The sequence below is a fragment of the Salmo salar genome, chromosome ssa10 (genome assembly GCF_905237065.1).
Source record: "Salmo salar chromosome ssa10, Ssal_v3.1, whole genome shotgun sequence".
NCBI lineage: Eukaryota > Metazoa > Chordata > Actinopteri > Salmoniformes > Salmonidae > Salmo > Salmo salar.
The window spans coordinates 91436919-91461740 of NC_059451.1; the positions used below are offsets into that span (position 1 = coordinate 91436919).

The 24822-nt window shown below is 41.1% G+C and overlaps 1 protein-coding gene across 2 annotated transcripts; it reads left to right on the forward strand.

The window, feature by feature from the left end:
* Positions 1 to 43: 43 nt before the first annotated feature.
* On the forward strand, positions 44 to 24641 carry pstpip1a (proline-serine-threonine phosphatase interacting protein 1a). 2 transcript variants are annotated; one of them, XM_014124824.2, is made up of 16 exons: positions 44 to 184; positions 5671 to 5764; positions 7704 to 7804; positions 7899 to 7973; positions 8097 to 8131; positions 8246 to 8352; positions 8785 to 8847; positions 11153 to 11257; positions 11736 to 11781; positions 13060 to 13139; positions 13329 to 13427; positions 13622 to 13718; positions 14976 to 15063; positions 15188 to 15273; positions 21563 to 21672; positions 21798 to 22728. In XM_014124824.2, exons 2-16 carry the CDS (start codon positions 5750 to 5752, stop codon positions 21927 to 21929), a joined length of 1239 nt encoding a protein of 412 aa, XP_013980299.1. In that variant the 5' UTR covers positions 44 to 184; positions 5671 to 5749; the 3' UTR covers positions 21930 to 22728. The 2 variants fall into 2 exon arrangements, with proteins under 2 accessions (XP_013980299.1, XP_013980297.1); XM_014124822.2 differs by lacking the exons at positions 44 to 184; positions 5671 to 5764 and adding exons at positions 6032 to 6191; positions 24523 to 24641 and having other exon boundaries at positions 21798 to 21948.
* Positions 24642 to 24822: the final 181 nt, after the last annotated feature.

Consider the following 24822-nt stretch of genomic DNA (forward strand, 5'->3'; position numbering starts at 1 on the left):
CCAATCACAAAGCTCATTATTCGGGCTACCCGGTGGGAGTTAAACTTTCAACCATGGCAACCAAGTAAATAGGCGGGATAAAAACAAGAAATTACATTTTTGTCAAGTCGATGTTCTCGTCTTGTCATCCTCATCATTATTGCCCAAATATTTACCCAAACTGTTCGAACTGGAGCACGCAAAGGTTTGTTTACGATAATTATTCCTACAGATTGCCAGGCTATCGCTTGTAGCTAACGCGTCTGACTTCAGACTTGTCACCAAATCATGTATTTCATGGAAGTTCGGAGTATTATCATCCTAGCCAAGCAATATCCTAGTATTAAGCGTAGGCACATCGTTTTTTGGCTCAATGACTGTCAGCCAAACTTTGGTGTCAGTGGAGGCTGCTGAGGGAAGGATGGCACATAAATGGCTGGAGCAAATGGAATGGCATCAACCACATGGAAACCATAGCTGTATTCAAATACTCATACTAACTGCACTAACCTTACTACTTGTGACATAAATTGAGTATGTAGTATGCTTATTGGTCATGGTATGGATATAGTTAGTATGTTCCCAGATTCTTACTACATTCGCCAAAATACAAAGTATACAAGCAGTAGATACGAGTGGCACAGCGGTCTAAGGCACAGTATCGCAGTGCTAGAGGCATCACTACAGACCCGGGTTCGATCCCGGGCTGTATCACAACCAGCCGTGATCGGGAGTCCCATAAGGTGGTGCACAATTGGCCCAGCGTCATCCGGGTTAGGGGAGGGTTCAGCCGTGGTAGGCCTGTCATTGTAAATAAGAATTTGTTCTTAACTGACTTGCCTAGATAAATAAAGGCTGAATATTTCTGTGCTTTTAGGGCCCATAATGCAATTCTTCAGAAAATGGGTGTGGCTTCACAACTTTTTCAGATTTAAAGAAAATGGAGAGAAATATGCAGCTGAAGTCCGAAAGAGAGCGGATACAAATTCATTGCTTTAACTAATTATGACAAATGTTAAGAAAATGATATCCAATGGTATAAAGTAATGACTTTTGAAATAAGTTATGTTACATGTTCTGTTGGCTGACAATTTGTTAGCTACACTAACCTTACGAACCACATAGCATATCATTACATTAGTTGCTTGTCTGTACCAGTATGTTAGCTAGCTACTTAACGTTAGTTGGCTACTAATACATCGAACTTGTCAGTATATTAACTATATGCTATATCTAACTAACTACCCAACGTTTATTGACTTGATTATTCACGTCATGCTTAGCTAAGTGGTATAGTCATTGTGCGTTGTCAATGGATATTGCTAATGAAGTCGTAAGATGTCTAGCTAGTAGTAGCTATGCTAACAAGCTAGCAAGAAGTTGCATAGCAACAGCATCAACTTCCAGTAGACAGAAGAAGCGCTAGTACACTCAACTGAAAGGATACTGTTTGTTTGCACTATACTAAAATGACCTAATAGTATGTAGAATATACTCATTAATGATGTAGTAGAAAGTATGTTAGTATAGGTATTTGAACACAGCTCATGTGTTTGATGTATTTGATACCATTCCGCTCCAGACATTACCACGAGCTAGCATGAAAACTTCCGGTAGACAGAAGAAGCGCTAGTACACTCAACTGAAAGGATACTGTACGGATACTTGCAGTATACTGTAATGAAACAGGCAGGGAGCAGGTCTCGAACCCTCGACCTTCAAGCCCGAAGACCGAGCATGCTCAAGCGACAGAGTCGATTTCTGCGCTTATAAACCCAGGGTCGTCACAATACTAAAATTACCACATAGACTCAGCAAAAAAATAAACGTCCCTTTTTCAGGACCCTGTCTTTCAAAGATAATTCGTAAAAATCCAAATAACTTCACAGATCTTCATTGTAAAGGGTTTAAACACTGTTTCCCATGCTTGTTCAATGAACCATAAACAATTAATGAACATGCACCTGTGGAACGGTCGTTAAGACACTAACAGTTTACAGACGGTAGGCAATTAAGGTCACAGTTATGAAAACTTAGGACACTAAAGAGGCCTTTCTACTGACTCTGAAAAACACCAAAAGAAAGATTCCCAGGGTCCCTGCTCATCTACGTGAACATGCCTTAAGCATGCTGCAAGGAGACATGAGGACTGCAGGCGTGGCCAGCGCAATGAATTGCAATGTTGACATAGAAATGTCCAGGAACGTGCAGGTGCGTTGGTGGAAGAGGGGGGTAACATCTCACAGCAAGAACTGGCAAATCTGGTGCAGTCTATAAGGAGGAGATGCACTGCAGTATTTAATGCAGCTAGTGGCCACACCAGATACTGACTGTTACTTTTGATTTTGTCCCCCCCCTTTGTTCAGGGACACATTATTCCATTTCTGTTAGTCACGTCTGTGGAACTTGTTCGGTTTATGTTCAACTGTTGAATCTTGTTATGTTCATACAAATATTTAGACATGTTAAGTATGCTGAAAATAAAAGCAGTTGACAGTGAGAGGACATTTCTTTTTTTGCTGAGTTAGTATGTAGTATATACACACTAAATATGTAGTATAGAGTATGTTAGTATGGGTGTTCGAACACAGCTCATGTGTTTGATGTATTTGATACCATTCCGCTCCAGACATTTACCACGAGCCTGTCCTCACCAATTAAGGTGCCACCAGCCTCCTGTGTTTGGTATAGCTAGCTACAGTATCTACTGTATGCATTGTTTTTGCCCCTACTCCCAACTCGCTCTCTTCAATGTCCACCACCAGGTGGCGCTAGTCTACACTTTTTCATAGTAGTGTAGAATCAGACAACATATTACAGTATATAATCATTCTAAAGATGTATACTTCTTTAAGCTTACAAAAGATGCAAACATTACTGTAACATTATGCATTTTTCCTTCTTCATAGATGAAATATGCAGTTTTAACCATTGCATTGCTTGTGATGCACTTTGGAAAGAGCTCCCACAATCATGAAAAACATTGTGTCCACCAGCACTGAGCATGGCATGCAGTGGTACCCAACGTTTTTCGGTTACTGTACCACCAACTGAATTTTACTCTGCCTAGAGTACCCCTAAATGACCCCCTCATGTGCATTTTACCAGTAACCCTATGGTCTCATGAGTTTTCTGAAGTACCTCCTGTGGATAGGACAAATACCCCCAGGGGTCCCAGTACCCCTGGTTGAAAACCACTGTTCTGCTGGGAACTTCAAATTGATCAGAAATACAGTGTAGACATTGTTAATGTTGTAAATGACTATTGTAGCTGGAAATGGTAGATTGTTTATGGAATATCTACATAGGCGTACAGAGGCCCATTATCAGCAACCATCACTCTTGTGTTCCAATGGCACGTTGTGTTAGCTAATCTAAGATTATAATTTTAAAAGGCTAATTGATCATTAAAAAACCCTTTTGCAATTATGTTAGCACAGCTGAAAACTGTTGTCCTGATTAAATAAGCAATAAAACTGTCCTTCTTTAGACTAGTTGAGTATCTGGAGCATCAGCATTTGTGGGTTCGATTACAGGCTCAAAATGGCCAGAAACAAAGTACTCCCTCCTGAAACTCGTCACTTTATTCTTGTTCTTATTCTGGGATGCTGGCCTTCTAGGCAGAGTTGCAAAGAAAAAGCCATATCTCAGACTGGAAATAAAAGATTAAGATGGAAAAAATAACACAGACACTGGACAGAGGAACTCTGCCTAGAAGGCCAGCATCCCGGAGTCGCCTCTTCCCTGTTGACGTTTAGACTGGTGTTTTGCGGGTACAATTTAATGAAGCTGCAATTTGAGAACTTGTGAGGCGTCTGTTTCTCAAACTAGACACTCTAATATACTTGTCCTCTTGCTCAGTTGTGCACCGGGGCCTCCCACTCCTCTTTCTATTCTGGTTAGAGCCAGTTTGCGCTGTTCTGTGAAGGGAGTAGTACACAGCATTGTACGAGATCTTCAGTTTCGTGGCAATTTCTTGCATGGAATAGCCTTCATTTCTCAGAACAAGAATAGACTGACGAGTTTCAGAAGAAAGTTATTTGTTTCTGCCCATTTTGAGCCTGTAATCGAACCCACAAATGCTGATGCTCCAGATACTCAACTAGTCTAAAGAAGGACAGTTTTATTGCTTATTTAATCAGGACAACAGTTTTCAGCTGTGCTAACATAATTGCAAAAGGGTTTTTTAATGATCAATTAGCCTTTTAAAATTATAATCTTAGATTAGCTAACACAACGTGCCATTGGAACACAAGAGTGATGGTTGCTGATAATGGGCCTCTGTATGCCTATGTAGATATTCCATAAACAATCTACCATTTCCAGCTACAATAGTCATTTACAACATTAACAATGTCTACACTGTATTTCTGATCAATTTGAAGTTTTTTTAATGGACAAAAAATGTGCTTTTTTTTTTCAAAAACAAGGACATTTCTAAATGACCCCAACATTTTGAACGGTGGTATATATATATATATATATATATATATATATATATATATACCACTTTTAGAAGATTTAGTTTGTGCGGTTCATTTTTTATCTGAACGTCATTGTTCAAAGAAACTCACTCAGTTGATATAATGGTAAAGTAGGGATACTGTATGTGTAATGGATTGTCCCTACAGAGGAGATCACACTATTGATTCAACATGTCTACAAGAAATACGCATTGGATGATGCAGATGTGCGCTTCCCTGAATTTGACACCAACAACGTTGTTGTGTCCTGGCTCTCCTTGAATGAGTCAGTAATATTGATGAGAATGCTGTTCTGGAGGATCCAGGGGAATTATCTCTCAGACTTGTATGATCACCTTAGTTGTACCAGTTAGCCTGTATTTTATTGTTGACAACATATGGATCGCACATGCTCTACACCTCACAGTACTTATCAATCTTTTCCTTTTTAGCTTCACTTTAAAATAAAATAAGCACTTTGACTTTGCTGAGGTGGATGGCACACCAGGCCTTAACCTAACCAAGTTTCTCCCATTACACACCCATCTGAAGTGGATCACATGACTGTGAGACATTTCTACGCAGAACAAGCTGTTTACGTGTGTATTTAGATGAGCAAGGATGTAGAATGAAACGTTTTGTGCGGTTAATATTTTGCTGTTCATTTTTCTTTTATTTATTTATTTTGGACTTCACATAGTACTCAATCATGCATAAGCCAAAGTTCAGCTAACAGAACACATTCAGTTGTTTGCTGTTGATACATAAGATGGTTGACAGTGGGATCATTTCTGATACTGTTAAGTACGTGATGACCAACTACTGTTTATGGTTGTTTTCCTGTGGTAACTGGGTGGTATGTACTGTAAGGTATGAGTGATACAGTGTGGGCCCAGCAACATCCCCACTGAAGGTGATGTATCATATAACATGTTTATGACTTTCACCTGCACTGGCATTCAGTACTATTATGTACACAGCATCCATGAAATCATTTTGTTTTGCCAAAAACCACAAAGCTGGATAAGTGTCAATAAAGGCTGTGGCTGAAAGATTAATAGTTGCTTTGTTGCATCTATTTTTTGAAAATGACTTTCTTTGGACCTTTATATTAAAACATATTTTCTTATTTGAGGTTGCTAAGATAATGGTAGACTATTTAGATGAGCAAGGATGCAGAATGAAATGTTTGATTTGGTTAATATTTTGCTGTTCATTTTTCTTTTAGGTTTTTTCCCATGAAAATGTGTTGAGTGAATATGACACAGCTAAAGATGAGCTCATCAGTCTAAGTGAATTTATTGGAGATGTTCAAACTAATGGTAAGCACAGAGGAATGCTTTTTGTTTTTCTCAACATACTATGATAGACAAAATGGTTTGTAAATTCTGAGTTTGCTTTCCTGCTTTAGAATGTCTGTTTATGTACTTTAGAGCAGGATGGGTTGCTTGAATGATCCCTTATAGAAAATATATTTAGAAAGATGCCCAAAAGCATGTACTTACAGTATCTATCAAATAACTACCAACTTCAATGTTATCTTAGATGCAGGCTGTATTTGGTAGCTGACACCACACCAAAGCACTTCCTCATTTGAGTCAAACTAGTGAACCAAGCTGGGGGTTTCCTGTGTGTACATTTTCACTGACTTTGACAACCATCAGTGCTTTCTTTGCTGAATCCACTCGCAGAGTATATTATATTTGGTCTATTGCTGAGATGACTTTACAATTCAAAGATGTATTTTGGGTGAGTTACTTTAACATACTGACTAACTACTTTGATGCTCAATCTATATGATCTCTATGGTTAAGATAGGTTAAGGTTATTTTTAGAAATGCACTGTACAGAGGCAATTTTTGTATTATTATTTTTTAAATGTAACCTTTATTTAACTAGGCAAGTCAGTTAAGAACAAATTCTTATTTACAATGACGACCTACCGGGGAACAGTGGGTTAACTGCCTTGTTCAGAGGCACATCGACAGATTTTTACCTTGTCAGCACAGGGATCTGAATCAGCGATCTTTCGGTTACTGGCCCAACGCTCTTAACCACTAGGCTACCTGCCGTTATGTTTTTGTGATGACATAACACCTAAGACATTATACCTGCTTCAGAGGCAGTACTTTACTAAATAAACATAGTATTTCTCATTGGCTCTCAGATTGTAGTCTTTACCAATGTGTTTGTTTTATGGCCTCAGCCAATTTCTTGACTAAAACTTTTTTTCAGATGCTTTGTTTAAGAAATATATTAGTAATTATTTTTATGGAAACTTGCTCTTCAGTGTGTCGAATAATAAATGTACTGGTGTATTATGTAATTTATCTAAATAACTAGGCCCCATTTTTGTAAAATAATCGCTGACAAATGTTCTACACAACTTGGTTGTAGCTCATTCTCTTAGCTGGATTGCTCTTTTCAGAGTGTCGGTAAGAGTGGTAAACCTTTCCTGCTGAGCTTCCTTTAAAACTAACCCAACCATAAACAGGCCAGGCTCCCCACTCTTTCTGTTTTCTATCTTCTGACTGTGATGCATTGTCAGAACTACAAAGCCACAGACAACTTCTGGGTTGATTTGCATTGCAGGCTCAGTAGCATAATCCCCTTCTAACCTTTGCAACTGAAAATGAACACATGAAATTCATTCACTTATTGTACATGTTTTCTTATTACTAAGTATTAAATATTTTTTGCATTGAATTATGTTTGATATTGTGTAATACAATACCAGTATTTGGCATTCTGTATTCTACATCTATTTATTTATTTTGGACTTCACATAGTACACAATCATGCATAAGCCAAAGTTCAGCTAACAGAACACATTCAATTGTTTGCTGTTGATACATAAGATGGTTGACAGTGGAATAATTTCTGATACTGTTAAGTACGTGATGACCAACTACTGTTTATGGTTGTTTTCCTGTGGTAACTGGGTGGAATGTACTGTAAGGTATGAGTGATACAGTGTGGGCCAAGCAACATCCCCACTGAAGGTGATGTATCATATAACATGTTTATGACTTTCACCTGCACTGGCATTCAGTACTATTATGTACACAGCATCCATGAAATCATTTTGTTTTGCCAAAAACCACAAAGCTGGATAAGTGTCAATAAAGGCTGTGGCTGAAAGATTAATAGTTGCTTTGTTGCATCTATTTTTTGAAAATGACTTTCTTTGGACCTTTATATTAAAACATATTTTCTTATTTGAGGTTGCTAAGATAATGGTATGATTGTGTATGGTTGTAGGGAGTGGATTTCATCAGTAATGTGGGATATGAGGCTCTCATCCAGAGACTCTGTGAGGGTCGACGGATGTGCAAAGATATGGAGGAGCTCTTGAAGATGAGGTAATTGTTGTCAGCAAAGCATTTCCTACATTGTGTATGAAATTATATTAGGCCACAAATATAAATTAAGAAATATTGTGTTTCCATTGGGTAGGGCATCTGCTGAAGAGAGATATGGCAAAGAGTTGGTGATGATTGCACGCAAGGCAGGGGGACTCTGTGAGATCAAGTGAGTGGCTCTGCTCTCAGGATTCATGGAAACTAAATGCCTTACGTTTTGGTGGAAAGAGAAAGAGGTGTGTGTGTGAAATGAATGTATCTGCACATTCTCACAGTTATCTTCTTTTCACAGCACTTTGAAAGCATCCTTTGACCAACTCAAAGTCCGTAAGTAGAACACAACTTCAGTTGTCCACCTGTTAGCTATGCAGTTGCAACATCTGTCAGCGGCACTCTACTTCATTCCAGATTTGTAATGTTGTCAAACCTCATGTTTTGTAGAAATTGAGAACATTGGGAACCTACACATACAACTGTCTGGGGTGTTAAAGGAAGAGGTCAAGAGGATGGAACAGTTCAGGGAGCGACAGAAAGAGCAGAGAAAAAAGGTTTTGGTTTGACCTTTATAGTATTCACCCACATGAGGAAATTGCACAGGAGTTTTTACTTCTATCTGACAGACAGTGAAGTAATGTGGCTACTATAATCACCCTGTAATTTTTCCAGAATCACTGGACGGTTTGAGTTGTCCCACCTAATGTGAATCTCCCCACCTAAACACTGTAGTGAGATACAGTACATAGATTTCTGTAAGTTAGTATCTCAGGTCATATTCTTGGAACTCTGCATGTCTAAAGACAATCTATTGTTAGCTCATTGTGGTGAATATCTACATATGTTGTATGATTAATTCATATACTTTGATATCAAATGTTCATAACCATTTGCTGTTTTCCATGATAAAGGACAGACATCCACTATTGATCTGTAATTGATCAGCTATTTGTGCATCAGTCACAGTATACTTTCCTCTGTCTCAGTTTGAAGGCATCATGGACAAGGTTCAGAAGATAAAGGTGTCTTTATACAAGAAAACAATGGAGGTGAGCACAGTTCCTACCAAAAACCATCTTAATTTCTTTATCTGTATGCTTATTTGTGTGACGTCAAACACTGAACCTTATAGTTATGTTTGTCTGTGGTAGGTAGGGCTCAATGTTTCAAGATTATTTTAGCTTTACTTACAAAGAACCTTTGGTTAGTATGGTTCAAGAAAACCTTAAGGTTTTTCTTTATGCTGGTAAGTAAATTGGTTAAATACACAAAACATATAAGGCACACCACCAAGCGCATACAGATAAAAATGGAATCAAGGAGGGCCATTAAAGTCAGAAGCATTGTGAGAGAGGGTGGAAGAGATAGACGAGCTGTGGAAAGAGCGTAGAGGTATAATAAGCTTCAGTGTAAATGTGAGTGCACAATATGTACTGTAGTACTTTTGTATATACAGTTGAAGTCAGAAGTTCACATACACCTTAGCCAAATACATTTAAACTCAGTTTTTCACAATTCCTGACATTTAATCCTAGTAAAAATAGGTCAGTTAGGATCATCACTTTATTTGAAGAATATGAAATGTCAGAATAATAGTAGAGAGAATGATTTATTTCAGCTTTTATTTCTTTCATCACATTCCCAGTGGGTCAGAAGTTTACATACACTCAATTAGTATTTGGTAGCATTGCCTTTAAATTGTGGGTCAAATGTTTCAGGTAGCCTTCTACAAGCTTCCCACAATATTTGGGTGAATTTTGGCCCATTCCTCCTGACAGAGCTGGTGTAACTGAGTCAGGTTTGAAAGCCTCCTTGCTCACACACGCATGACATCATTTTCAGGAATTTTCCAAGCTGTTTAAAGGCACAGTCAACTTAGTGTATGTAAACTTCTGACTCACTGGAATTGTGATACAGTGAATTATAAGTGAAATAATCTGTCTGTAAACAATTGTTTGTTGTTTGTTAACAAGACATTTATGTAGTGGTTGAAAAACGAGTTTTAATGACTCTAGCCTATGTATATGTAAACGTACGACTACAACTGTATAGTGTATGTGGACAAATTAGTGAATTTGACTATTTCAGCCACACCCATTGCTGACTGGTGTATAAAATTGAGCACACAGCCATGCAAGCTACATAGACAAACATTGGCAGTAGAATGGCCTTACTGAAGCACTCAGTGACTTTCAACGTGGCATCGTCATAGGATGCCTCCTTTCCAACAAGTCAGTTCGTCAAATTTCTGCCCTGCTAGAGCTGCCCCAGTCAACTGTAAGTGCTGTTATTGTGAAGTGGAAATGTCTAGGAGCAACAACAGCTCAGCCGCAAAGTGGTAGGCTACACAAGCTCACAGAACGGAACCGCCAAGTGCTGAAGTGCATATCGCGTAAAAACCGCCTGTCCTCGATTGCAACAATCACTACCGAGTTCCAAACTGCCTCTGGAAGCAACGTCAGCACAAAAACTGTTCGTCAGGAGCTTCATGAAATGGGTTTCTATGGCCGAGCAGCCACACACAATCACCATGCACAATGCCAAGTGTCGGCTGGAGTGGTGTGAAGCTCGCCTCCGTTGGATTCTGGAGCAGTGGAAACACGTTCTCTGGAGTGGTGAATCACGCTTCACCATCTGGCAGTCCGACGGACTAATCTGGGTTTGGCAGATGCCAGGACAACACTAACATAGTGCCAATTGTAAAGTTTGGTGGAGGAGGAATAATGATCTGGGGCTGTTTTTCATGGTTCGGGCTAGGCCCCTTAGTTCCAGTGAAGGGAAATCTTAACGTTACAGCATACAATGACATTCTAGACGATTCTGTGCTTCCAACTTTGTGGCAACAGTTTGGGTAAGGCCCTTTACTGTTTCAGCATGACAATGCCCCAAGTGCACAAAGCGAAGGCCATACAGAAATGGTTTGTCAAGATCGGTGTGGAAGAACTTGACGGCTTGCATAGAACCCTGACCTCCACTCCATCGGACACATTTGGGATGAATTGGAAACGCAGACTGTGAGCCTTCCCAGAATGGAATGAGATGTTCGACGAGCAGGTGTCCAGATACTTTTGGTCATGTAGTGGATGTGTGAATTCTGTGGCAAGCCGAGGGAGCGCCTCTGAAACATCTTAACTCTCGGCTTAGCAAATCCTGCTTTGTTTGTTTTATCTTAGTCTCTCTGCTTACACATGCATCTCTCGCTCTCAATTGTACTTTGTTCCTCATCTTGCAGCAACTTCCTGTAAAGTTTCAAATAATAATAGCTGTCAGTATCTAATAATTGGAGGTTTGTACATTGTGTAGTATTGTAAACCAGACAACAAGTTCACTTTCTGTGTGTCCTTTCCCTCCCAGTCTAAGAGAACTTATGACCAGAGGTGCAGAGAGGCGGATGAGGCAGAGCAAGTTGCTGAGAGGATGATTAGTGTAGCTACCACCACATCCAAGCAAGCTGAGAGGGTAAATCACTTTACTCTTCCCATCCACACTGGACAACACACCTACTTACCTGACAATGGGAACAAGGCTTAGAAATAGACAATTAAGTTGTATGAAATTAGTACACCCTCTGAGTACTTGTGTAAGATTGACCGACAACTACTGTATGTTCAGTCTGTACATGCTTTGAGTTGTTTGAATAATTACAAAGGATGTGTATTGCAGAGGATGTTGGACTTTCGTCATAGAGTGAATGGAAACACGCATTCTGCGCTGTTGCTGTGTGGGGCATTAAGTAAAACCCTTGTTCATGAAGATTAACGCAACCTTCCTCTTCAACTGAGTGTTGAAATAGAACAGAATTTCTATCATTTCCTCTTTAAAGACGTACTAAAGAATTTCCAATTATGTAATTGGAAGATCATTTCCATACTCTTTAGTACTGACATTTATGCAATGGTTTCCTGCCAGTCACAGTAACATTCCTGTTCGTTTGCAGGTGCACAACAAGTCTAAGCAGTGCAGGGAGGCAGCAGGAGAGGCAGGTAAGGGATACTAGGCTAGTGAGCTCCTATCTTTTCCTATTTTTTGTATCTAAATACTACAAATAAAGGCAGTCTATGACTTGGCTAATTAAAGATCCTCAAAATCAAGGTTGATGAGAAGCCACAGCATGATTTGACAGCTTGGTTGTGTTTCCCTTTCATCACCATATTGCTGAGATTTAACAGAAATGAACTGTTGTACAATGACTTCAGTTCCTATTTAATCAATGACTTCAGTTCCTATTTCATCAATGACTTCAGTTCCTATTTCATCAAGTTATCTTGGAATTGGCTTCTAACATGCAGATGATATTTCGAAAGGCCATAGATATTGTTCCCTCCACTTAACCTTCACAAATTCTTCCAGCATAGGAGTCATTAAAGGAAACATGTACAACTGACAATCTCTTAGAACAAAATATATACTATTGGAACCAAGACTTCAAAATAACTGGTATTGGCACAAGTTGGTGGGAATGTTGGCACATAACTAATGAAATTACAGTTAACAAAAATGTAGGGTTAATCCAGTATAAATTAATGTATAGAATTTGTTACGCGAGACAAAATTCACAAATTCTATAGCACAACGGCAGTCATGTCTTAAATGTAAAACTGACAATGACTCAATAATCCGTGCCTTCTGGGAATCAAATCAAATGTATTTATTAAGCCCTTCTTACATCAGCTGATATCTCAAAGTGCTGTACAGAAACCCAACCTAAACCCCAAACAGCAAGCAATGCAGCTGTAGAATGCTATGAAGTCCAAATGTTTTGGGCGGAGTTAGACAGTTGGCAGTCAGAAATATTACAATGTGGTGAATTTACTTTTATTCCGTCTGTCTGCATATTTAAAGACATGGCATATGAGGATGCAGTGAGATACCCGATGGGCTGGACGATACGTTTATTGTCAATCATCTTGAAAAAAAAACGTGTATACTTAAACTGGAAATCAACCAATCCTCTGTCAACACAATGGAAAGGTCAAAATGTTTTATTATCTAAATGTTGAAAGTGTGTGGGTGACCGAGAAAAACAATATGGTGCAGTTTGCGGCCATGTGGCGGAGAGTGATGCGGGCGCTGGAGATGGAGGGTGTGAGGGAGCAGGTGGGTCTGGGCAGGTGGGATGTCGTTGATGTTTGTGTGTCTCTGTATACTGTCGTTTGTATGTGTATGTTTTGTAATGTAAAAAAATGAATAAAAGGTGAGATGAGAGAAACATAAAGGACTGTGTATTATCTGAGTACCTTCTTTTCTTTTTTTGTCTGCAGAAAAACAATACATGTCAAATATTGAACAGCTAGACAAGATTCGTGAAGAATGGGAGACTACACACGAGACTACTTGTGAGGTACATTAAGCCATATTCTGATGTTAGTCCTAGGAAAGAATTCAAGTTGGATTGAACAGTACGATGAGACAAACTTTTCTTAAATGACGTAAATAATTGTTATCAGACTAGCTGCTGGTTCACAGATTGTTGTAAAAAGGGGTTGTCCATCCAATACAGATTAATCATACAATGGAAATTTGGTTGCAGGTCTTTCAGCAGCAGGAGGGAGATCGTATCAACATCCTGAGGAATGCCATCTGGGTCCACTGTAACCAATTCTCAATGCAATGTGTCAAAGATGATGAGGTTGGTGAAGTTTGTCTTCCCTTACCATGTTGTACTGTAATCCAGTATGTAAGACAATATACAGAATATGTATTGACTGTACCATATAGTAGCTTAAATAACTACTTGATTATAACTGGTCTGTAGAGCTGATTAGTAATTAACAAAGAAAGCCAATTTAATGTGTTTAAGCCGTGCCCAAAATGTACTTTCAGTGTTATGAAGAAGTGAGAAAAACTGTAGAACTGTGTGACATCACGACAGACAATGTATGCTTTGTTGAGATGAAAAGCACTGGCTCAAGTCCACCAGGTAAGTACAGTACACCACCTGTCCAGTTTCCTGGTTTGTGTACATGAATATGTTCCAGGTCTGAACATTTCAATATTATCTCTGAACTCTTTAAATGTCAACTTAGTCAAATATTGATGAGAATAGAGTGTGTATTCAGACACCTTGGATTCTTCACATTTTATTGTGTTACAATGTGGAATTAAAATTGATTTAATTTACATTTTTTTGTCAACAATCTACACAAAATACGCTGTAATGTGTAAGAATGGAAGAATAAAGTGGAAGAATAAAATAAAAAAAATAAAAAATATATATATAATAATGAAAACATAACTAAAATATAGTCGTTGCATAAGTATTCAGCTCCCTGAGTCAATACACGTTCTAAAAACCTTTGGCATCGATTACAGTTGTGAGGCTTGTTGGATAAGTCTATAAGAGTTTTGCACACCTGGATTGTGCAATATTTGCCCATTATTCTTTTCAGAATTCTTCAAGCTCTGTCAAGATGTTGGGGATCATGGCTATAGAGCAATTTTCACAACTTGCCATAGATTTTCAAGTAGATTTAAGTCAAAACTATAACTTGGCCACTCAGGAACATTCACTGTCTTCTTTGTAAGCAACTCCAGTGTAGATTTGGCCTTGTGTTGTAGGTTATTGGCCTGCTGAAAGGGGAATTCCTCTTCCAGTCTCTGGTGTGAAGCAGTTTTTCCTCTAGGATTTTGTCTGTGCTTAGCTGAGTGCAAGCGAGTTGATATAAGACAGGTAAATTGCCGAACCTGGAGTTAGAGCTGGTAAATGCCAGTGTGCCAGTTTTACATTACAAAATTGCAAACTAACATGCGGTTGACACTCGTGCCACCTTAACGCCATCTGAAAATAGATCCCCATGTAACTTATTTTGTGATCTGTTGAGCCAAATTTTACTTCTGAACTAATTTAGGCTTGCCTAAATAAAAGGGCTGAATACTTATGCAATGACTATTTTAGTCATGACTTCTTTATTTTCAAATATATAAAAAGACCGTTTTGTGTAGATTGTTGACAAAAAAGTACAATTAAATCCATTTTAATCCCACTTTGTAACACAATAAAATGTGAAGAAATCCAAGGGGTCTGAATACTTTTGCAAGGCACTGTATGTGGCCACATGGCGAAATAATGTGTTCCCCCTTTGTTTGCACTTTGCAGTGCACCCACCTTTCTGTGATACACATTTTACTTAGGCCTTGGGTGAGTTTGCTTTGCTGAATGCCTGTGGTTTCTTCCCAGCTCCCATTGTGTTTGAGAACTATTATGAGAGGGATCCCTCGACAGACAGCAATGGCAGTGCCTGCTTTGTAGGAGGAGTTATGAAGAGGTTAGAGACACTTAAAAATATTTTCTGTTGCTGCACTACAATAATACATATTTGAAATAATGTAACCATCAAAACAACATCTTTACAATGTGAAACAAAACAAGTTCTATTTAATTACTTTTAGGTTTTCAAACCTTTTGCAAGGGAACTCATCGGCTGGCTCTAAAACAAACGTCAATGACGGTTCACAGCCACTAGCACCACCTACTGGTATGTATGCTGCTAAAATTACTGTAACTACACTGAACAAAAATATAAATGCAACATGTAAAATGTTGGTCCCATGTTTCATGAGCTGAAATAAAAGATCCCAGGAATGTTCCATATGCACAAAAAGCTTATTTCACTCAACTTTGCACAAATTTGTTTACATCCCCATCAGTGAGCATTTCTCCTTTGCCAAGATAATCTATGCCCATGAGCGACTTGTCTTGGTACCCGCTTTTCCCACCAGCAAACAGTCATACACCATAACAATACATACTCACACAATAATGTACAAATGTGACATGTAGGTGCAAAAACAAAAGAGAGATAACTCCAGAGACAACTAATTGGGATTATTTTAAACCAAGGGAAAGGGGATGTGATTGGGTAAGGGAAAAGGAGCAGGTGTGTCTTGTGATTGGCGACTGATGAGTGACACCTGTGACTAGGGCAGAAGGAAAGAAAATACACACACAGGATACCTGTATCCGTAACAGATGGCCACGGGCACGCTGGATAATTGTGCTCTTCACGGATGAATCCCGGTTTCAACTGTACCGGGCAGATGGCAGACAATGTGTATGGCATCGTGTGGATGAGCAGTTTGCTGATGTTAACGTTGTGAACAGAGTGCCCATGGTGTCCATGTGGTCATGGTATGGGCAGGCTTAAGCTACGGACAACGAACACAATTGCATTTTATCGATGGCAATTTCAATGCAGAGATATACCGGACAAGATCCTGAGGCATATTGTCGTGCCATTCATTCGCCGCCATCACCTCATGTTTCAGCATGATAATGCACGGCCCAATGTCGCAAGGATCTGAACACAATTCCTGGAAGCTGAAAATGTCCCAGTTCTTCCATGGCTTGCATACACACCAATCATGTCACCCATTGAGCATTTTTGGATGCTCTGGATCAAAATGTACGGCAGCGTGTTCCAGTTCCGCCAATATCCGTAGAGCTGTAGAGCCTCTAGCCCTGCTCAATATGCCTTAACCAACCATGTTGTTCCACCTCCTACATTTGCGATGACATCACCTGGATTAAACGTCTCTAGAGACTATATCTCTCTCATCATTACTCAATGCCTAGGTTTACCTCCAATGTACTCACATCCTACCTTACACTATGTCTGTACACTATGCCTTGAATCGATGCTATCGTGCCCAGAAACCTGATCCTTTTACTCTCTGTTCCAAATTTGCTAGACGGCCAGTTCGTATAGCCTTTAGCCGTACCCTTATCCTACTTCTCCTCTGTTCCTCTGGTGATGTGGAGGTTAATCCAGGTCCTGCAGTGCCTAGCTCCACTCCCACTCCCCAGGTGCTCTCATTTGTTGACTTCTATAACCGTAAAAGCCTTGGTTTCATGCATGTTAACATTAGAAACCTACTCCCTAAGTTTGTTTTACTCACTGCTTTAGCACACTCTGCCAACCCGGATGTCTTAGCTGTGTCTGAATCCTGGCTTAGGAAAACCATCAAAAACCCTGAAGTCTCCATCGTTAACTATAACATTTTCCGCCAAGATAGCCTGCAGAGTTCTGTATTACTATCCAAGTCTGTACCCAAACAATTCGAGCTTCTACTTCTAAAAATTCACCTTTCCAGAAACAAGTCTCTCACTGTTGCCGCTTGCTATAGACCTCCCTCTGCCCCCAGCTGTGCCCTCTATACCATATGTGAATTGATTGCCCCCCCCATCTATCTTCTGAGCTCGTGCTACTAGGTGACCTAAACTGGGACATGCTTAACACCCCGGCCATCCTACAAACTAAGCTTGATGCCCTCAATCTCACACAAATTATCAATGAACCTACCAGGTACAACCCCAAATCCATAAAACACGGGCACCCTCATAGATGTCATCCTAACTAACTTGCCCTCCAAATACACCTCTGCTGTTTTCAATCAAAATCTCAGCGATCACTGCCTCATTGCCTGCATCCGTAATGGGTCTGCGACCAAACGACCACCCCTCATCACTGTCAAATGCTCCCTAAAACACTTCTGCGAGCAGGCCTTTCTAATCGACCTGGCCGGGGTATCCTGGAATGACATTGACCTCATCCAATCAGTCGATGATGCCTGGCTATTCTTTAAAAGTGCCTTCCTCACCATCTTAAATAAGCATGCCCCACTCAAAAAATGTAGAACTAGGAATAGATATAGTCCTTGGTTCACTCCATACCTGTCTGCCCTTGATCAGCACAAAAACATCCTGTGGCGTTCTGCATTAGCATCGAATAGCCCCCGTGATATGCAACTTTTCAGAGAAGTTAGGAACAAATATACACTGGTATTTAGAAAAGCTAAGGCTAGCTTTTTCAAACAGAAATTTGCATCCTGTAGTAGTAACTCAAAAAAGTTCTGGGACACTGTAAAATCCATGGAGAATAAGAGCACCTCCTCCCAGCTACCCACTGCTCTGAGGCTAGGAAGCACTGTTACCACCGATAAATCCACTATAATTGAGAATTTCAATAAGCATTTCTCTACGGCTGGCCATGCTTTCCACCTGGCTACCCCTACCCCGGTCAACAGCCCGGCACCCTCCACAGCAACCCGCCAAAGCCCCCACCATTTCTCCTTCACCCAAATCCAGATAGCTGATGTTCTGACAGAGCTGCAAAATCTGGACCCATACAAATCAGCCGGGCTAGACAATCTGGACCCTCTCTTTCTAAAATTATCTGCTGAAATTGTTGCAACCCCTATTACTAGCCTGTTCAACCTCTCTTTCGTATCGTCTGAGATTCCCAAAGATTGGACAGCTGCTGCGGTCATCCCCCTCTTCAAAGGAGGGGACACTCTAGACCCAAACTGCTCCAGACCTATATCTATCCTACCCTGTCTTTCTAAGGTCTTCGAAAGCCAAGTTAACAAACAGATTACCGACCATTTCGAATCCCACCATACCTTCTCCGCTATGCAGTCTGGTTTCAGAGCTAGTCATGGGTGCACCTCAGCCACGCTCAAGGTCCTAAACGACATCATAACCTCCATCGATAAGAGACATTACTGTGCAGCCGTAGTCATCGACCTGGCCAAGGCTGCCAACTCTGTCAATCACCACATTCTTATTGGCAGACTCGACAGCCTTGGTTTCTCAAATGATTGCCTCGCCTGGTTTACCGACTACTTCTCTGGTAGAGTTCAGTGTGTCAAATCGGAGGGCCTGTTGTCCGGACCTCTGGCAGTCTCTATGGGTGTGCCACAGGGCTCAATTCTCGGGCCGACTCTCTTCTCTCTGTATACATCAATGATGTTGCTCTTGCTGCTGGTGATTCTCTGATCCACCTCTACGCAGACGACACCATTCTGTATACTTCTGGCCCCTCTTTGGACACTGTGTTAACTAACCTCCAGACGAGCTTCAATGCCATACAACTCTCCTTCCATGGCCTCCAACTGCTCTTAAACGCAGGTAAAACTAAATGCATGCTATTCACTACTCTGGACGGCTCTGACTTAGAATACGTGGACAACTACAAATACCTGGGTGTCTGGTTAGACTGTAAACTCTCCTTCCAGACTCACATTAAGCATCTCCAATCCAAAATTATATCGCAACAAAGCATCCTTCACTCATGCTGCCAAACACACCCTCGTAAAACTGACCATCCTACCTATCCTCGACTTCGGTGATGTCATCTATAAAATAGCCTCCAACACTCTACTCAACAAACTGGATGCAGTCTATCACAGTGCCATCCGTTTTGTCACCAAAGCCCCATACACTACCCACCATTGCGACCTGTTCGCTCTCGTTGGTTGGCCCTCACTTCATACTCGTCGCCAAACCCACTGGCTACAGGTTATCTACAAGTCTCTGCTAGGTAAAGCCCCGCCTTATCTCAGCTCACTGGTCACCATAGCAGCACCCACTCGTAGCACGCGCTCCAGCAGGTATATCTCACTGGTCACCCCCAAAGCCAATTCCTCCTTTGGTCGTCTTTCCTTCCAGTTCTCTGCTGCCAATGACTGGAACGAACTGCAAAAATCTCTGAAGCTGGAGACTCATATCTCCCTCACTAGTTTTAAGCACCAGCTGTCAGAGCAGCTCACAGATCACTGCACCTGGACTTTACAGTCCATCTGTAAACAGCCCATCTATCTACCTACCTCATCCCCATCAAATCAAATGTATTTATATAGCCCTTCGTACATCAGCTGATATCTCAAAGTGCTGTACAGAAACCCAGCCTAAAATCCCAAACAGCAAGCAATGCATGTGAAAGAAGCACGGTGGCTAGGAAAAACTCCCTAGGAAAAACTCCCTAGAAAGGCCAAAAACCTAGGAAGAAACCTAGAGAGGAACCAGGCTATGAGGGGTGGCCAGTCCTCTTCTGGCTGTGCAGGGTGGATATTATAACAGAACATGGTCAAGATGTTAAAATGTTCATAAATGACCAGCATGGTCAAATAATAATAATCATAGTAGTTGTCGAGGGTGCAACAAGCACGTCCGGTGAACAGGTCAGGGTTCCATAGCCGCAGGCAGAACAGTTGAAACTGGAGCAGCAGCACGGCCAGGTGGACTGGGGACAGCAAGGAGTCATCATACCAGGTAGTCCTGAGGCATGGTCCTAGGGCTCAGGTCCTCCGAGAGAAAGAGAGAATTAGAGAGAGCATATTTAAATTCACACAGGACACCGGATAAGACAAGAGAAATACTCCAGATGTAACAGACTGACCCTAGCCCCCTGACACATAAACTACTGCAGCATAAATACTGGAGGCTGAGACAGGAGGGATCAGAAGACACTGTGGCCCCATCCGATGATACCCCCGGACAGGGCCAAACAGGCAGGATATAACCCCACCCACTTTGCCAAAGCACAGCCCCCACACCACTAGAGGGATGTCTCCAACCACCAACTTACCGTCCTAAGACAAGGCCGAGTACTGTATTTATTTATTTATCTTGCTCCTTTGCACCCCAGTATCTCTACTTGCACATTCATCTTCTGCACATCTACCATTCCAGTGTTTTAATTGCTATATTGTAATTATTTCGCCACCATGGCCTATTTATTGCCTTAACTTACCTAATTTGCACTCACTGTATATAGACTTTTTAGTTTTCTTTTGTTCTACTGTATTATTGACTGTATGTTTTGTTTATTCCATGTGTAACTCTGTGTTGTTGTATGTGTCAAATTGCTACGCTTTATCTTGGCCAGGTCGCAGTTGCAAATGAGAACTTGTTCTCAACTAGCCTACCTGGTTAAATAAAGGTGAAATAAAAAAATTTAAATCCAGCAACTTCGCACAGCCATTGAAGAGGAGTGGGACAAGGCCACAGGCCACAATCAACAGCCTGATCAACTCGTTGTGAAGGAGTAGTGTCGCGCTGCATGAGACAAATGGCGTTCACACCAGATACTGACTGGTTTTCTAATCCACGCCCTTACCATTTTTTTTTAAGGCATATGTGACCAACAGATGCATATCTGTATTCCCAGTAATGTGAAATCCATAGATTAGGGCCTAATTAATCTATTTCAATTGATTGATTTCCTTTTATGAACTGTAACTCAGTAAAATCTTTGACATTGTTGCATGTTGTTGTGTTTATATTTTTGTTCAGTGTAAATACAGTAAGTGTGGTACTTTTCATTGTGTGTAGGACTGTCAATAGAAACCATTTTGTGGACAGGGTCAGGGAGATAATGTTTTTCCACTGCACCAATTTGTAAGTCGCTCTGGATAAGAGCGTCTGCTAAATCGTAAACGTAAATGTAAATGTCATTACATTGTTATTTGTCAGGTAAAAACAGAGACGAAGAGGATTGTGATGTATGTTTTTTTTCTATGTTCCCTCATAACAATGCATTGTGTTGATCTAAAAGGGAAAAGTCTTGTTGCACTCAAATAGTAGTAGCCCATAACATTATCATGCAGGTTTTCCATCTATTTACTTGACCACCAGGGGGCACAAACATCCATCTGATTGCAGGCCAACTGTCCCCTAACATAACGTATTGGGCCAAGAAAGATGCCTGAGCGGAGTTCCCACTTCTGTTTTTCAGGGGAAATGGAAGTTAGGTTAAAAATACCGTATTCCTGAAAAACAGAAACGTCGGCTTTCTGCCACCGCCGTTAAGGGTGACTGTCCCTTCGTGTAAAAGTAGCTGTTTCAGCAATATTAAGCAGGGTCTGACACTACATCACATGAGCTTACTCTTTCAGTTCAGTTAATAGAGGTAGTAATGAGGTTTCAAACTGCCAGTGGCTTGACCAAATAACTGATTAATCTGCTTGCTTCTGTGTAATCCTTAGCCAACACATCAGATGGAGTGTACGCCTCCATTCCTGGATTTCAGCAAGTGCAGCCAACCATCTCAGAGAGCAGAGAGGAGTACCAGGCTCTGTATGACTATGAGGCTCAGGTCAGAATACTCTGACACTTTATATGCCTACATTCAATATATAGGCCTACACTAAGAATGAGTGGATTCACGTTTCTGTAACATTTGAACCACAACTTGCCTAACCCGGCCTTGTCCATCTCTAGGGTGAGGACGAGCTGTCCATGTGTGCAGGGGAGACGGTTGTGGTCATTGAACAAGATATGGATGGCTGGTGGACTGTGGAGAGAAATGGCATGTCAGGACTGGTCCCTGGATCCTATCTGGCCAAAGAATGAACTCTTCTTGGCACAAGTAGTAAGGCTATAGGGCACATAGCATACCCCCACCCTGCATGTCTTAGTTTGACCATTTTCTCTAAGCCTTACAGGGCTGATAATGTTAGCTCAGTCTTGGCTATATGTGTTGTTGAGTAACATTACTGACCTGAGACAATGGTTTTATCTAATGATGGAGATTATTCACTTATGTATTGTCAAGATGGAAAGACGTGCACTTACCTGTTTTACTTTCCTCTCGAGTCTACAAGCACAACAGTTTGTGGGTTGTTACACAAATAGAGTACATTTTGCTTCCCTATGATATTTTAAGTAGAAATTGTGCAACAATATTGAACTTTAAAAGCCTCCCAGCTAACAATTATAGAGAGAGAGAGAACGTTTTTGTAAAGTTAGCCGTAATGTTCCCCTAATGTTTGTGTCCAGTTTTCCGTTAGTTAAGGGAACATTCTATCTATGTTAGCATAAACCTTCAGAGAACCTTTTTAGCATGTTTTGATGTTAGTTAGAACATTCCCTTAATGTCAAACAGAATATACCCAGAACCTGGTTACCACATTCTAAAAATATACAATGTTAATGTTCTAGACACGTTTCATGAGAACGTTGCAGGAACATTCATGTGTCCAGTTTTCTGTAGGAGAATATTCCATCAACGTCCCACCAAACATACACAGAACATGGTTGCCATATTCTCAGAACCTAAGATATTAATGTTCTAGACACGTTTCATGGGAATGTTGCAAGAACATTTGTGTATCAACTCACTGCCTTCCTGAAGACAAACAATGTATATGAAATGCTTCAGTCTGGTTTTAGACCCCATCATAGCACTGCGACTGCACTCGTGAAGGTGGTAAATGACCTTTTAATGGTGTCAGACCAAGGCTCTCCATCTGTCCTCGTGCTCCTAAACCTTAGTGCTGCTTTTGATACCATCGATCACCACATTCTTTTGGAGAGATTGGAAATCCAAATGGGTCTACATGGACAAGTTCTGGCCTGGTTTATATCTTATCTGTCGGAAAGATATCAGTTTGTCTCTGTGGATGGTTTGTCTTCTGACAAATCAACTGTAAATTTCGGTGTTCCTCAAGGTTCCGTTTTAGGATCACTATTGTTTTCACTTTATATTTTACCTCTTGGTGATGTCATTCGGAAACATAATGTTAACTTTCACTGCTATGCGGACGATACACAGCTGTACATTTAGATGAAACATGGTGAAGCCCCAAAATTGCCCTCCCTGGAAGCCTGTGTTTCAGACGTAAGGAAGTGGATGGTGGCAAATTGTTTACTTTTAAACTCGGACAAAACAGAGATGCTAGTTCTAGGTCCCAAGAAACAAAGAGATCTTCTGTTGGATCTGACAATTAATCTTGATGGTTGTACAGTCAATCTCAAATAAAACCTTGGCGTTACTATGGACCCTGATCTCTCTTTTGACGAACTAATCAAGCATATTTCAAGGACAGCTTTTTTCCATCTTTGTCACATTGCAAAAATCAGAAACTTTCTGTCCAAAAATGCAGAAAAATGTATCCATGCTTTTGTCACTTCTAGATTAGACTACTGCAATGCTCTACTTTACGGCTACCAGGATAAAGCACTAAATAAACTTCAGTTAGTGCTAAACACGGCTGCTAGAATCTTGACAAGAAACAAAAATGTGATCATATTACTCCAGTGTTAGCCTCTCTACACTGGCTTCCTGTTAAGGCTAGGGCTGATTTCAAGGTTTTACTGCTAACCTACAAAGCATAACTTGGGCTTGCTCCTACCTATCTTTCCGATTTGGTCCTGCTGTACATACCTACAGGTACGCTACGGTCACAAGACGCAGGCCTCCTTACTGTCCCTAGAATTTCTAAGCAAACTGCTGGAGGCAGGGCTTTCTCCTATAGAGTTACATTTTTATGGAATGGTCTGCCTACCCATGTGAGAGACGCAGACTCGGTCTCGACCTTTAAGTCTTTATTGAAGACTTATCTCTTCAGTAGGTCCTATGATTGAGTGTAGTCTGGCCCAGGGGTGTGAAGGTGAATGGAAAGGCACTGGAGCAACGAACCGCCCTTGCTGTCTCTGCCTGGCCGGTTCCCCTCTCTCCACAGGGATTCTCTGCCTCTAACCATATTCCGGGGGCTAAGTCACTGGCTTACTGGTGCTCTTCCATGCCGTCCCTAGGAGGGGTGTGTCACCTGAGTGGGTTGAGTCACTGACGTGATCTTCCTGTTCGGGTTGGTGCCCCCCTCGGGTTTGTGCCGTGGGGGAGGTCTTCGTGGGCTATACTCGGCCTTGTCTCAGGATGGTAAGTTAGGGGTTGAAGACATCCCTCTAGTGGTGTGGTGGCTGTGCCTTGGCAAAGTGGGTGGGGTTTATATCCTGCCTGTTTGGCCCTGTCCGGGGGTATCGTCGGACAGGGCCACAGTGTCTCCCGACCCCTCCTGTCTCAGCCTTCAGTATTTATGCTGCAATAGTTTATGTGTCGGGGGGCTAGGGTCAGTCTGTTATATCTGGAGTATTTCTCATGTCTTATCCGGTGTCCTGTGTGAATTTAAGTATGCTCCCTCTAATTCTCTCTCTCTTCTCTCAGAGGACCTGAGCCCTAGGACCATGCCTGAGGACTACCTGGCCTGATGACTCCTTGCTGTCCCCAGTCCACCTGGTCATGCTGCTGCTCTAGTTTCAACTGTTTTGCCTGCGGCTATGGAACCCAGACCTGTTCACTGGACGTGCTACCTTGTCCCGGACCTGCTGTTTTGGACTCTTTCTCTACTGCACCTGCTGTCTCTAACTCTGAATGATCGGCTATGAAAGCCAACTGACATTTACTCCTGAGGTGCTGACATGTTGCACCCTCTGCAACCACTATGATTATTATTATCGGACTCTG